Below are 15,779 nucleotides of genomic sequence, written 5' to 3' on the forward strand. Positions count from 1 at the left end.
TATTTAATTAAAATTAATTAATTAAGTTCATTTATTTCATAAACTTATTTTATATAAATAAAACTTATTTTATTTTATTTATTATTTATTTAAAGACTCCCAAAGATATTTACATAACAAAACAGACAATTTAAAACCAACAACACTAAAACCAGAACCCTAAAATCAAAAGGAGCAGAGTGAAAAAGCTCAGTTAAAAATCACTAAAAACTGAGTGGAACAAAAATAGGCCTAAATAGGCCTAAATGCCTCAATGGGATACATTTGTTTATTTTTTAGTCCAGAGAACTATCCCACAATATATCAAATAAAGATCATCCCCTTCTATTTTTATTGGTATATTTTAATATAGTCATAAACATCCCATAAATAATCCAACTATGTTTTAATGCAGGATCAAAATGTAAACCTTACACCATTATTCATGAAATGAGCCAACATTAGTTTTATCAAAGTATGTGAGAACTGGACGTGTTGGTCAGCCCTATTCCTATTGTTCAACTGTACATTAAACTAATAATCTATACCAGCAAAAGCTTTTTAGACTCTTCCCAACTTGAAAACAGTTAGGATAAAGCTGGATGATAAGATAAACCTCCTGAATGTTTTGGGTTTGATCTGTATCTAACCTTTAATTCCACTTTCAGTTCTGTACCGTTGAAGGATTCATAACAGCTCTAGTGGATGAATTTCCAAGATTGTTACGCACTCGAAGAGAAATTTTCATTGCCATTGTGTGCGTTGTTTCCTATCTGATAGGACTGTCCAATATTACTCAGGTAAGTCATATATCATGGCTGTATTATCCCTAATTTACTGTATTATGGTTGCATTTTCAACTAAACAGAATTATGAAATTAGAGTTCCCTCTAGTATGCCTATGGGGAGACAGGAGAGATTTCAGCATTTCCTAAACTGTTAAATGTCAATATCCTCTAAAGAATTTGAGATTAACATGAGCATCATAGCTATATTTACAGGGATATTTCATGGCTTACTGCCTTGCATAAACCTTCATCTTTTTTGATTGAATGAATTTGTAGCCAATGAAAATCCCATCTTGTTTTGATAAACCTCATGTATCCTTGGATAGAAGAACCACATAAAGATTTAGTTATCATCAATAGCCAATACTTTTCATGAAGTTGTTGGATTCAATAGGATAGATTACATAGTATGGAATTTGAGTCAGTCATATTTTATTGCACAAGCCAAAAGCCATGACAACATTTATTTTTTATTTATTTATTAAACACCCCATAGAATAAATTTCACTAGATATTGTACAGTATAAATCACAATGAAATGTGTATTATACATCAAATACATAAAATACGTAGTGTGGAACTAATTTTTTCAAAGAGGCAAATCATCTACATGTTTATTATTCCTTCATTATCCATTGTGTGTCTTATTTGCTTAGATTAAAAGCCATCGGGGTTTGTGTGCATGTATGTGTGCACGCATCAGGGATATTTGTTGTATAGTGTCTTGTGCAACATTATGCAAGATATTATTGCTTAAGATAATTAATTGTATAATTTACTGACCACTTGCACTTGTATGGTCCCAAAGATCACAGTTCCACCAGGATAAGTGGTCAATGAATACTCACAGACTTTGATATTAAATAATGCAAACAGAACTAAAATGGGAAGGCAAATTTAATGTTACGGTTAATAGGGAAGGTAATCTGTGTGATGTACTGAACACATCTTATACATTGCAGGGTGGACTATATGTGTTCAAGCTTTTCGACTATTACTCTGCAAGTGGAATGAGTCTCTTATTTCTTGTGTTCTTTGAGTGTATCTCCATATCCTGGTGCTATGGTATGTGATGTTTTAGTATTTTTGAAATTCATGCAAAGTAGTCACCAAATAAAAAGAAGTAAATTCTGTGCTAACGTAAGTTATATTGTGCTAGAGTAAGCGACTTCTGGCCAAGGGATGGCCCACCCATGAAGTGGGGTGAAGCTCTTCCCCCCTCCATCACCCCCCACCAGGAGGACCTGCTGCTGCCACACTCCCACTATTTGCGGCTGCTACCATCGCCATCACTGCCATTTCTCCCACCTACCATACTGCCACTTCCACAGCCCCCATTGCTACTGCTCTGTCTTATTGCCACTGCTCCACTTGGTGGATCCTCTCAGAATGGGCCGGCAATCAATTTAAAATTGATTCTTTTAAAAAAATAAAAATCTGTAATTGCCACATTTTCCTTACCAGATGCCCAGAGTATGGAAGGCAATTTTGGGACATCCCAGCTGTTGAAGTGAGGGAGGTTTTCTTTAAAGCACTACTTCCATTAGCATCAATCACATCCTCTTTCTATTGAATGTATGTCTGTGTCAGGGGAATAGTGTTGCTGTGTGTGTGTGTGTGTGTGTGTGTGTGTGTATGTGTGAATTGTTCTATAGCATAGTATAGCCTGTTATTATGTTTTTAACTAGATTCGAAGCACATTAAGAAAAATGAATAACTTTAATAACTCTAGTTCTCTTCAAAGTACTACATTTCAAATGGGGGTGCTGTAGGAGAATCTTCTCTTGGTTTGGCTTCGTTTAAAGGCTTTAAAGCATTTTCTTGCTTGAATGTTTCAACAGGGAAAATCTCCACTTCTTGAAAAGTTCACAAATCATGAAATAATTTAAAACTATATAAATATTTTGAAAATAGTGGTGAGAAAGTAGATCGCCACAACATCCAATAGTGCCCACAACATATTGTGGAACACTATAATAATGCAAGGGTACATGTGTGCTGGATCAGAAACCTAGACTTGGTATCTATGCTGATCAAAGTTGGAGTATGCCCACTTTGTGTTTATTGTAATGTAATTTTAAAAGCGCATATTTCATCCTTTAGAAATTAACCATATATAACATATTTTTTTTAAAAAAATGGAAGTGATGAATACTCCATAATTCTACTGTTGTTGCAATCCTATAAGGTTGTATAATTTGCCATATCAATTTACACTTTAATGCTTTAGTCCTAAATTGAATGATACTAACAATAAATATTTAGGATGAAATGGAACCATGGTTGTTATCCTGGATATGAACTGCTTAAATCCCATTGAAGCAGCTTAGCTGTACACAAGGACTGCAGCCCTGATAATTATGATGAGTTGCAAGAATATTATTCTATAGACAAAAAGGCAACATAATAAAGATTCTGCAGGTTGCCCTCAGTTTCAGAGTATCCATAAAAGTGGTGTGTGTGTGTGTGTGTGTGTGTGTGTGTGTTATATTGCAGTTCTCTACCTTAATGCCTTCAAAGGAGCCTTTTCAGACCAACCCCATAAAACCTTTAGTAAATCTCTTAAATTTTAATGACCCTTTTGTTGACTTCTCTGATTTCTTCACTTCTTTGTTAAAGTACAATACTTTAGATTATTGGTTGGTATAAATCTCAGCATAAATTGCTTCAAATGCACCTACTAGAAGGCTTTTTGTTTTGGGGATTGGCATACCTTTCCCCTTCTTTAGGGGTCATTCTAAGTAGGATTGTGTTTGCATAAGGAAGGCAAAAGTGTTAACAGTACCTAATGTGGGATGCAGACATCATTCTCCGTTCTAACACTGCAGTTCCTGGAAAACTGCATTTTCCCTGGGCTCAACTCACAATGTTGAGTCAAGAGCAAAATATAATTCTGTAATCACTAATGCTATATTGGCTCCTGTTTGGATTGTTGTTCTCCACTTCCTCCCTCTTCGATAGGTTGTGTGTTCCATTTCTCCAGCACTAAAATTCCGTACATCCCCCACCCCCTACTGCACACCCCACTCACTCCCACCATTAAGTTTTGGTATTCCCCTTCAGCAAGCCTGTTCCCTATCAAGAAGGTTAGCACTATCTTTCCATTACATGGGGACAGAGCTATAGAACCACTGGCACTAGACTGGGGCTGATATTAGTATGAAATTTGGGAGATTGTCTGGAAAGACCACATGATGTATTCACACACACACTTTTTCTGTTATAAACATTCATTGTTGGGTTCCACCAACTGACATTTTATTTCCTTTTCTTTTTTTAGGTGTGAACAGATTTTATGACAATATCCAGGAGATGGTTGGGTACAGGCCTTGCATCTGGTGGAAGCTCTGCTGGTCTTTCTTTACTCCAATAATTGTGGCAGTAAGAAACAAAATTGTGTTACAATACGAAAGATATTAAAGAACCTTACAGAATAGGTTACAATTTTGTGCACTATTATGCACATTATCATTTTTGTTGGTGTTACACGCAGAACATTCACACTCAAAATAAATTATTTAAAGTAAGCAGGAGGTTGGACTCGATGGCCTTATAGGCCCCTTTCAACTCTACTATTCTATGATTCTTTTAAGTCATGTGTTAATTTTTTGAGTGCACCTAATTTGAATATTCACAATAACCCTAAAAGTATTTCATCTTCATTGCTATCACTTCCACAGAGTAGAGTCTAAAATGAGATATTACTTTTGCTCAGTTGCATTTACTTTGATTTCTTCCAGGTTTGACAAATTCAAGTCCCTAATTTCACAAGTTATGCCTTTTGAAAAATTGCTTTATGTGAAGGCATCTGAACACTCCTTGATGTGTTTGTAAAGATGACATTAAAAATACAAATAAAACAAAATAAAATATTTGAAGGCATGGCTGGTGCCTCCAAAAAGTCCCACTCATACTGTCAAGCAAATCCCACTATTCTCCCTCATCTATTCCTCCATAACTCCTAACTGTTCTGCCCACCTTCTTATCAATTATGATACTTAGGTAGAAGTTTAGTTTAGTTAAGTTTATTGCTTGTTAACCAACCAGACTTTTGCATATTCACTAAACTGAAAATACAAAGAAAGAAAGATATGTAATATCAACATATTAAAAAAAATCAGACTAAATATAGTAGGAGAATAAGTAATAATTTAACAAACAGTGAACAACTGATTGTATACTAAAAATTATTAAATTAGCCTACACTATTATCTGTCGAGATAAAATGCTTCCTCTTCTATAGAGCCAACTTTATAAATTTGTCAGTGTGGTATGTCACAAAATAATCTGTCCCCACCAATAAAAGTAAGATTTTGTTTAACGTTATCAGCAGTAAGGAGATCAAGGTATTGACTCCTCAGAGCTACATACTATGAGTCCTCAGACCTAGATACAATTCCAAAAGAAAGTGAACCAGATGCTCTACCTTCTGTATTTTACTGGACAATGTCTAATCATCCTAAATTGGTAACTATAGCCTTCAAAAACAAAAAGGAGAAAAGCATCCAAGTCAAATCAAAAGAGGTGAGAAACTAGTCCTCAGGATGCAAAAGAATGTATTTGTATGAAGCCCAATGCGTTTTGGCCTGTGTCCTATTAAAGGTGTTCTTTAGGGGGTTGTTAGAAGATGTCTGCAGATTCTCCTCTAGCAATAAGATGTCTCCTCTAATAACTACTGGGTGTTTAATCTGTCCTTGCTGTTTAAAATCATCTAGGAGATAAAAGACAAATATGGGGGCAATCTCCCAGGAAGGGCTATAAAATCTTTATAGAGCATAGTGAATCAACACTTGGCCACTAGTGCAGTAGTAGTCTGTAAGTCAATATCAATCAGACATCTTGAGACTTCCGGATGGGCACTGTCATAGCCCCTTGAAATCGAAAGCCCACTGAGAAACCCAGTTTAGAAATTATTTCAAGCATTTTTGTGGCTCATTGATTCTTCTCCCAAGTCTTCAAATGCCAGTAAAACAAGAGATGTCGAAAAATTATGCTAAACCAAGAATGAATAGCCACTTTCTGAGCTAAAACTCCCACTGAAGAACAGGCTGCCTCCATTTAGACAATTGCTTTGCTGGTGGATCTAGGAACACCTAGAGCTCTAGACAGATATTTATGCTGTTCAGATTCCAGGGCCATGATGAGTGAGTCCACAGAGGGGCACCATACAAAAGCTGGGACAGTAATTTCCTTTTATATAGCTCAAGCAGGGGCATTACTAACTTCAAAAGCCACTGAGTTATCAAAGAGAATAAAGGTCATCTGTCAGGACAACCAAGGCTGATTCAGTCCCAAACCCAGCCCTGAACCTAGAGTAGAAAAGGTCTAGATATTCTGTTTCTTCCAATAATGTCTGAAGCTGTGAAATTACTACCTTCCTGAGTAAATTCCCGAAGGATATCAGTGATCACTGACCAAGGGCGTTACTAGACGAGGCTCTAGCGCGCGTTACCTTCCGCAGTCACGTCGAGGCTTCCAGATGACGTTCACGAGGATCCGCCGTTATCCCGCGGTGAAGCCTCTTTCTCCCGACTTTAAAAAAGTGAGTTTTAGGGCGCCTTTTCCTGCTGTCCCGCGGTAATTCGGAGTACGTGTGGGAGGATGTGAGGTCACTGCGGTCGGCACTGGTCAGGAAAAGGCGTGCTAAGGGGGAGTGGTCAGCGGCTTCGGTCAAGCCGCCTCCGCCATTTGCGCGCAGTCCGCCAGCTGGGGCAGCGCGGCGGAGCGGCTTTTTTTTTTTATTTCCCCAGTGACAGTTTGCGCAGGACCGGAGGACCGGAAAAGTGGCTGGTGACTCCTTGCGGTGGGCAGCTACCGTGGCCGCATAATGGCGGTGCTGTACGCTGCCTGTTAGTGTGGGTACCAGGCTGGCAGAGGGCAGAGCTGTTTGTGGGCTGCTGCCATGGCTACGGCCAGATGTGGGTTGGCTCCTTGGGATGGGGCACAGGGCACAGAGGCGATCATCGCCGCCGACACCTCAGAGGCATGATGGGAGATGTAGGCACAGAGTGGCCATGCAGACGATTGACCTCGGGTCATATGACACCCGCCACGACCCCCATCAGGAAGTGAGCGCATCAATGTTGACCCTCAACAGCACCAGCAGCACTTCAGCTGGCACTGGCACTGCCGCCGCTGCCGCCGCCAGGGCCGGCGGCGGCATCGCTGACGGCTGCGCAAGTTTGCGGTCTTTCGGACGTGCGCAAACCGTGCAGCGAGCGAAAAAAAAAGCCGCGGCAATCAGGCCGGTGTGGCTGCGCAACCGTTCTCGCGGCGGCAGCAGCACAACCGGCGCAAACTTCCGCCACAAATTGAAGGCAGGTGTGGAGCATGAGGCGTCACGGCTGAACGGGAAAAGCCGCTTTCACCGCTCCTCAACGACGGAACACCCGGTAGGTCTAGCAACGCCCCAAGTGGTAGTTATTAAGAACCAGTATGGGTTTCTTGAGAAGTGGCTGCACCACATCCTTCAAGTCTTTGGCACTCCACAGCAACAATACTGGACCCACCCAGTCAGTCCAAACAGTAGTTCAATACAAAGCAGTTGAGAAAGGAAAGAGTCCAGAAGGCAGGTAGTTAGGCACACAATTTCAAACATCTTGTCCACATCAATCAAGTGCTCTAGCCTAGATTCAATTGTCTTTGTGGAGTTTTCCATCATATGCACTGTAGTCACCAAATAACCTGCCTCATTGCCTCTAGCTTCACTGAAAACCAGGGGACTGCCCAGGCTCCACAGCAACAGAGGGGGACTTGGGGCTCATCCTGTCATTCTCGGCATTCCATAATAAGTCTAGGGCCTTAACAGGATTGCCAGCCCTGTCACCTGAAAAATTCCCAAAGCATTCAGGAATCCCTTGGATTGCATTCCAAAAATACCTCCACCAGCTCAGTTAGGGAGGCTGCTGAACAGTGTGATACCACCACCAGTATACCACCAACATCCCTGTTTTGCTACTCTGGCCCAACATTTGATGCAAACCTTCAAAACCTGCATCAGAATGGAAGGGTCTCCTGTTGAGGATGATGTATGAACTACAACCACTCTCCAGCTCCATCCCACCGGTCTGTGCTGGGGCTGAACTAGGTACCCAGATGGTCAGAGCTGACTCAGGCTGACCCTGCCCAGCTCCCTGACCCAGGTTTCGGTAATACATGCCAGGTTAGGCCTCTCATCCATGATTAAATCATGGATAGTAGAGGCTTTGTTCAGGACTAACTAGCATTAACTAACAACAACACCAGACTAGAGGGCAGGTTGTCAGGACAACCTGGATCCTGATAGATGGAGAGCGATCTGGCCAAGAGGATAATGTGTCCTTATCCAGCCAGTCCAACCTACCATGCCCCCCTGCCCATCACAGTTGGAATTTTAGCACCTCGATCTCTACCCCCCTATTCTTGCTCAAGCACAATACACTAATGAGCAATATTACTCCATGCAACAATACACACAACAATGCGAACAATTGGAAAGTGGAAAGGTGCAAACGTCATTGATTATATTTTTATAAAATGTGAACAATATAAATCCAAATTATAGAAAACAACAAATGTTCAATCTATGATATACATAAAAGCATATACAGTGCATGAATCTTTTTTTAAGTTAAAACCATGCAATTAAAAACAGAGGAATAAAAACAAACACCTCCTCATTCAGTTCTTTGCACAAGCCATGTCTCTCACTCAGAGCCATTGCAGTTCAGAATCAGTTGCCAGAAGGATACTAATACCTCTTTTCTGCTGGCTCAGCAATCAGCTGAATGAACAAAGGTGTGTTATCTAAAATGGGCAGCTGTTGTTCCAGGAACATTCAGCCTGCAGATCCCCACAAGCCAGCCTGGCTCCACCAAACCCCTCCCTCCTCTTCACCATGCCACAGTGTAGTCACTGGATATGAATGAACGCTCACTAGCATCAAGTCCAGTTCAGACCATGAAATAAATAATAAATATAGTGATATTTTTTTTAAAAAAAAAAATCATTCAGATTGATTTTCAGAATGTTAAGTTGTGTTTATTGTTTTTGTTATTGTTTTGCCCTTCTCCAAAATGAAAATCAGACAAAACTGGAGAACATCCAGAATCACGTGATGAAAAGGAGAGACTAAATCCCTGGATGGTCCAGTCGCGGCATTTATTCTTGGAGTCATATAGTTTTTCAGACATCTCTGCAGGCTACATTTAAAAATTGTAATTCCTGAAGAAGGCCAGAAATATGTGGTACAGGGTCAAGACACATTGGGCTATTCTAAAATAAAACTCTACTTTTTACATAGCAGATGGCAATATGCTGTACGCCCTGAAAGGGAAGCTATGACCACACTTGGCTCTTTGTTCATACATACAATAGTACTTTATTTATGATACGATGAAAAATCATGTACAGTACCTATAAGCTAAGCAAAATACATTGACAAAATTTTATAAATACTCTTTTCCTGTGTTTTTATCCAACCCCCAAATACTTTGACCTACCTTGATGCCTTCTGAAAGAAAAATAATAATAATGAAAAAAAAAAGCTAAACTTCCAACAGGGTGTTAGAGAAAAGAGCAGAAAAACTGCTCATTTGCCCTGAGACACATTATTCTAGAGAATTTAGTGGTTATTTTTAAAGCACAGGTGATGATAATCTAATATAGAAGCTGCCATCTTTTATTTTCTTCTTTCCAAAATTTTTCTACTTTTTGTTATTGAGCAGAAAGAATATCTCCCTGTGCTGATTCATTTAGCAAACGTTGCTTTGGGCTATTGTTGGCAATGGGCACGAAGAATGGCCCTGATTATGAATACACAGACAAGGCGTTTATGACACTGAGAAGCAAAGAGAAAAACATGTAAGACAAAGTTAGGGTGCAATTCTATGCATGTTTAGACAGAAAACATTCCTACTACTCCTTTCCTGGGATTTGTAGGATGTTTTTCTGTCTAAACATGCATAGGATTGCACCCTTAAAATCTTTGCTTTATGCTTTACATGCTAAATAAAATGTATAAACACAAATGACTGAAATCATTTTCCTTTGCATATCAAAAACCATGTCAGGAAGTAGGTTTTTTCAGACTATTTAGGTTAATTCACTGGTTAAATGTTAAGCCAAACCTCAGTGATCATTGTTTATGATCAGATGCCTTAACGCATATTTAAAGTCTATTTGTGTGGAGAATAAATTTTTGGGAAATGCCATTACTCCCATTGCACAATATTGTGAGTCAGCTGAGCTCTGAGATACCTTTCTGCTCCCGGACCTCAGCATTGTAGAGCAATAGTGCATTTACCCTACAGTACTGACTGCTGAGGATTGGAGTAAGGTAAATTGGAAATTGCTCATCTAGCCCTGAACCTTAGTAGCACAGTGTGAAAAAGGCCTTTGGTAGACCACGGGTTAGCCTGGGGTGAACTCCAGGCTCGCCCCTGTGCATCCAGATGACTCACAGGGGATTCCGGGCTCAGGCAGGGGTCAACCCTCCCTTGCCCCGGAGTAACGGGCTCCAATTGTAGCCTGGTATTTCCTGTGGCCTTGAGCTGAGCCCGAGACTGCAAGCATGTAGACGGTTTCATCGCTTTTCCCAGCAACTGCAGTTAATCGTGAGTAGCTTGGAGAAGCAGTGGACGGGGCGCAGTGCTCCTTAGGAGCACTGTGCCCTTTGGGGCAGGGGAAGAGATCGCGGCCAGGGGGGATCGGGGCAGGGGGGAGCGGCGACATGATTTTTTTAAAAAACAAATACTTACCATTGCCACTCGAGCGTTCCTCTCGAGCAGCCCCTTTAAACAACAAAAAACTGGCAGACGCAACGGGGCTTTCCTACAGCCCATTGCGTCTGACGTCTGGACTGGAGTGACGGCCCACGCTACTTGTACCGTGGGCGCGCCCCTCCTTCCGCACGGATTCCCAGGTAGATCTAGCAAAGGCCATAGAGAGCGTTATTAAGCCTCCTTTACTGCAGTGTATGGGAGGGAAAGTGCGGTCAGTGATGTGGGAATCTCAAAACCCTAATTTCACCTCTTTCTGTGATACTTTAAGCTATTAAACTCTGCCACATTCACATTTTCAATTGTTCTTGGAGGATTGAATAATTTGGATTAAAGAGAGCACTATTAATCCAATCCTATTAATCCTGCCACAAAGACCCCTTTAGCTTCAAAGTGTTCAGAGCCTTTAAAAGCTTATACCAGCATTCTGTAGGGGATTGGGGTTAGGGAATATGTGCTTCACAGTCTACATCACCTAGCCTTAATCTTGCTATCCAGGACTCCATAAACTGATAAGGACACCATCAGATTAGTGCCCTCTCACCCTTTCAGCCAGCTATTATCTCTTACCCTAACCTACTTCAGAAGATTGTTGTGAGAGTAAAATGTGAGGAGAACTAAGAATGCCACCCTGATCTGCTTGGGGACAAGGCAGGATAGGGTTAAAAAAAATGTAATAACTAAAATAGTCTATCTCTGAGCCATTACAGGAGTACTCTTGTTCAGGGCTTCAGTCTTCCCAGAAGAGAATACAGATAGCATTCTTTGAAAAATCTCACAAAGTGGAGGGGGGAAAGTAAAGGGGAGAAAGTAAAAGAGCACCATTAATTATTTTCTGGTTTTCCTGAAACCTTCTCCTGTTGCTATATAGCACTAAAGGGTTCAGGTTTGGAGCTTGCTGAGAATTGGGCGCAGATGGAGGGATTTTTGGAGAGTGAGAAAGAGAAAGCTGTCCTTTTATCTATTTTTCTTCGTGAACTGAAAGGACAGGACAGAAAGACGAGTTTGCTTTACCTCATGGTAATTTTTGTGAACTGCCCAGAGAGGTTCGGCTGTAAACCTAACATTTAATATATTGCGGGGTGGGAGGAGGTAAATAGACTTGCAACTAACTTTTAAAATATTTTTCAGGGTGTATTTATCTTCAGCGCTGTGCAAATGACGCCTCTCACTTTGGGTGATTACGTATTCCCAACATGGGGCCAAGGTGTTGGCTGGTTCATGGCTCTGTCATCTATGGTGCTGATTCCAGGCTACATGGCATACATGTTCCTTACTTTAAAAGGCTCTTTAAAACAGGTAAACTATATGTTAGTACCATGCTTACACTTGACAAGGTTCTAGTTTTAGTAGGCACCAGCTACAGTTATGTCCTCGAGTCCAATATCAAAGAACAACACACGTCTACACTAACTATTCACTATTCAGGCTTGGTCCCACAGTAAAATGATAGAAGTGATATACTTTCAATGATTCTCTGCACCCTCCTGAGAACTTTCCTCCTGAAAACATCATTTAAATAAAACATAAAGAGCTGCAAAGGTAGGAGCTCTCAGTATGGTGCAGCATAGAAAGGTTTGTACATGCTTGCCCAAATCCTTTTCTTGACAGTTGTGAAAAGCGGCCAATACTTTTGGTATGGTGAAGTGATTGCATGGCTCAAAGATGTTCCCATTTTGTGCCCGTAAGAGTGGGCTTCTCTGTTTGCTTTGCCCCACCTGCTTTTACCTTAGCCTTGTTTCCTCCCTGTCTTTTTTCATAGGGACCCTCCCTGCTATCCACTGGCACATCTCACCCTTTCCAAAGGGCGGCCCTTTTCTCCTTCACCTTCCCTTCAGTCTTATTCAGCTAATTGCCCATTCTGTGACCATGTTAGGAGGAAAATATTGTTTTTGTGACATCAACAATGAGCACTTACATCAAACCTGTTCTTTGTTTAACACGTAGAGTTATGATTTGAAAATGGGGATTGGATTAATTGCTACTGATGTCACTGCTTTTGCCTATTTCTGTACAAAAGAACAGAAACCTGTCACATAACTAACATGTTAAGAGTCTGTTTAAAATACCAAGGATAATAAAAAAAAATCCCACCAGACAGCAGAGGTTAAGCATAGAGAGGGTCAAACAAACCTCCTGCAAGAGAAATTTTTATGATGGAGGTGTGGGCACAGAAAATGCCCTCTCACATCTCCTGAGTAACCTATCTTCCAGTCATGTGAGGTCAGATGAAGTTTCTCCATGAAATCTTAGTTGTGTGGGCAATGATGACATAGGAAGAGGTGGTCCCTTAGGTTTTAAGAGAAGTGATGTTTGTCAGATTTTCTGCCAGATGAAAGACTGCCATTCACCAAACACAGCTGATTACTTTATCTTCTCTCTCAGCTTTGAGAACAGTAGATATTGAATATAAACTCAGAACAATCAAGCCAAGATATGATTATATTTCTCCCTTTTTCCTCCCTTCCTTTAGCGTATCCAAGTAATGATTCAGCCAAGTGAAGACATTACTCATCCTGAAAATGGACCTGAACAAGCCCAGCAGAGCAACTCTGCAAACAAAGAAGCATATATATAAAGTTTGGGTCACTGAAATGATTCAAACCTTCTTCTGGGGGGCAAATATATATATATATACACACACAAAAGAAACATGGTTGAATATGACCACAAATTTATGTCTGAGAATAAAATTACCTACCTCTAGTGGCACAAAAGACCATCACCACTATAAGGGAAGCAATGTGGGTACGATCAAACCATTTTGTGGGCTTAGTTGTTGACAATGTTTTGTGTTTTTGGCAATCCATAGACTGTTAACATTTTTATTCTCTCTCAATAAGAGCTGAATACCTTTGGAATTTATAAACAACACATGTAGGCCATTTTTAATCTACCTTTTAGTGCACCAATCTGAGGTTTTGTGCAGCTGGTTTTTATTAATATATTTCTTACTGTTTGAATCCCAAGACTGTTATTTCTGAGAACAGTTAAATTGGAAAGCTGTTTTGTATTCACCAGCAAGGTATTTTTTTACAAAGAAAAGTTATAGTGAAAATACTTCCCTGGAAATATTAACCAACTTGATTCTTGAGTTGGTTTTTCTAATTTTCTTGAAAATCTCCTTGCATACAGCAGTATATTGAATCATTCATATACAAATGACACTAGCAAGCTATTTCTAGATATACAGCACAAACTAAATTGCACCACTTCTTAACTATATCTAATGGGCCTCTAACATTTAATGTTATTTTATAGTGATACGTCTTTTAGAATATTTTCAGTGTAAGCATCTTTCAAAGTATCTTGGGATATTTTTTTTAAAAAAGAGGAGTGGCAATATGATTACATACTTATTCAAACTGTGATGAGTCCCTCCCAAAGGTTGACATATTAAAAGCTGTACAAATTATCATTTAAGCCAGGTTGTTCACTTTATGTTGTGCCATTGACAGGTGTAACACCTTACCACTGAAAATAGAACCAAACAAAGAGCTTATATATAAAAATGCTCCCCATAGAATATAATCTAAGGCTTTAAAATTAGCACTGCTGAAGTCAGTCTGAAGGTCTATCAACAATAAAAGATTTTGACTATCAAGCATCTTATAAAGCACTTTGAAATGAGAATTTTATTTTTATGGTTTTATTTAGATACATATTATTCATGGTAATGATGGAGATGTGATGAAAAGGTCTTGCCATATACACCTTCACTCTGGGCTCTAGTGTGCGTTTTCCACACAGGCATCTAAGGCTAACAGATTTGTTCCTGTGTAGAAAACTGCAAGGCTAAAGAGTCCATAATGGCAATGCTTGTTTGGCAGCTATGGAATAGACAGTGAGGATCATGAGAAAGATGGTATATGATGTTTAACTTTAAAAAAAGACTGTGACAGAACTGTGCAATGAAACATGCTTTTCAGCAAAACCTTGTGCAACGTACAATGTTAGGTAGCACACACTTTACGTAGACTTACTATGTGAACAACATGTTAATTGTGAGCGTTTGGTTTTTTTGTTGTTTTTGTCTGAAGGTGACAAACTTATGTTCTTGCAATAAGGTATTATTCTCAGAATGTCAAGCACATTATTGTAGAAAATATATATATACATATATTTCAACTTAACAAATTTTAAAAAGTCTCATAAAAAGAGTATTGTTTAGTAGATTCTAAACTGTTTCAGACAGTAGGTCAAATGTAAAATATTCAGAAATCTATGATACATGCTAAACATCTATAGATAAATTCACCAATAAATCCAAATGTCTTGTAGATTTTCCGGATTTAGAAGAAAAAGAAAATGTCATACTTCACATGCTTCATATGCATTATAACTGTGAATTTCATTAGACTTAAGATACAAATTCAGATTTTCTCTTTATTGTTTATGTAACCAAGTCCCATGTTGTTCTAAGAAAAATGCAGTATTCAATGTTTGATTGTAGAACACTTATGACAGATGTTTGGCAGATTTGCTCTTTAGCAAAATTCTGCACAAACTTATCATATATAGCACAAAAATAGTGTTGTAGAACTACTGTGTGTAAACTGTGAATAGCTGTATCTTTTTGTAGTATTTGCCCTTACAAAAAGAAAGAATATATGATCATATATGCTTTTTGCAATAATGAATTATTCTCTAAACACCAAGCAAATTTATCTCTATATAAAATATATATGTAATATATACACATTCTAAAATATATATAGAGCCTGTTTTAAAAAGAGAGAGAGTACAGTATAATTTAGAAAATTGCAGCGTTCTATGGACCAAATGTAAAATATTTATAAATTAAGATGCATTTTAAATGTCTATAAATGGTGTCCTAACTGAAGCACGGTTGTTATGTAACTTTCCAAGAGCTTAGAAAAAAATAAAGATTATATTATACATTCTATGAAGTGGCTTTAATTTCATCCTTTAATTAGCAGAAGAGTATCAATGATGATTTATTTTGTTAGGAAAGAAATTCCAGTATTTGCAAAATCTCTATCACCAAATTCAGACATAACAATTGTAGACCAACATTTCAGGTTTTTGGAGCAGAGGTGGGTGGCATGCCTGCATACGTCCTCCTCCTCCTCCCATACACCTCTCATACACCTAGTTTGTTAAATCAGTTTGCCCATAAAATCCAAAGTCTAGGGCTGAGATGACCCTCTCCCCCAGTTTTTTATCTCATTCTGCTATTCTGTGTTGTGATCAGCAGCAGCCTCTATCTCAGCAGCCTAACCATGGCTTAGCA

General features: G+C 39.2%; 1 protein-coding gene across 3 annotated transcripts in view; it reads left to right on the forward strand.

Moving 5' to 3' along the window:
* The window catches only part of SLC6A1 (solute carrier family 6 member 1), a 102,485-nt gene extending 89,348 nt beyond the window's left edge, over positions 1 to 13,137 (forward strand). For all 3 annotated transcript variants that reach the window (XM_063121210.1, XM_063121211.1, XM_063121212.1), the window contains exons 11-15: positions 648 to 779; positions 1,730 to 1,832; positions 4,048 to 4,148; positions 11,657 to 11,824; positions 12,999 to 13,137. In XM_063121210.1, coding sequence (XP_062977280.1) covers positions 648 to 779; positions 1,730 to 1,832; positions 4,048 to 4,148; positions 11,657 to 11,824; positions 12,999 to 13,103 — 609 coding nt within the window. In that variant the 3' untranslated portion in view covers positions 13,104 to 13,137. The remainder of the gene's footprint in view (positions 1 to 647; positions 780 to 1,729; positions 1,833 to 4,047; positions 4,149 to 11,656; positions 11,825 to 12,998) is intronic.
* Positions 13,138 to 15,779: the final 2,642 nt, after the last annotated feature.

The sequence above is a fragment of the Elgaria multicarinata genome, chromosome 3 (assembly GCF_023053635.1).
Source record: "Elgaria multicarinata webbii isolate HBS135686 ecotype San Diego chromosome 3, rElgMul1.1.pri, whole genome shotgun sequence".
NCBI lineage: Eukaryota > Metazoa > Chordata > Lepidosauria > Squamata > Anguidae > Elgaria > Elgaria multicarinata.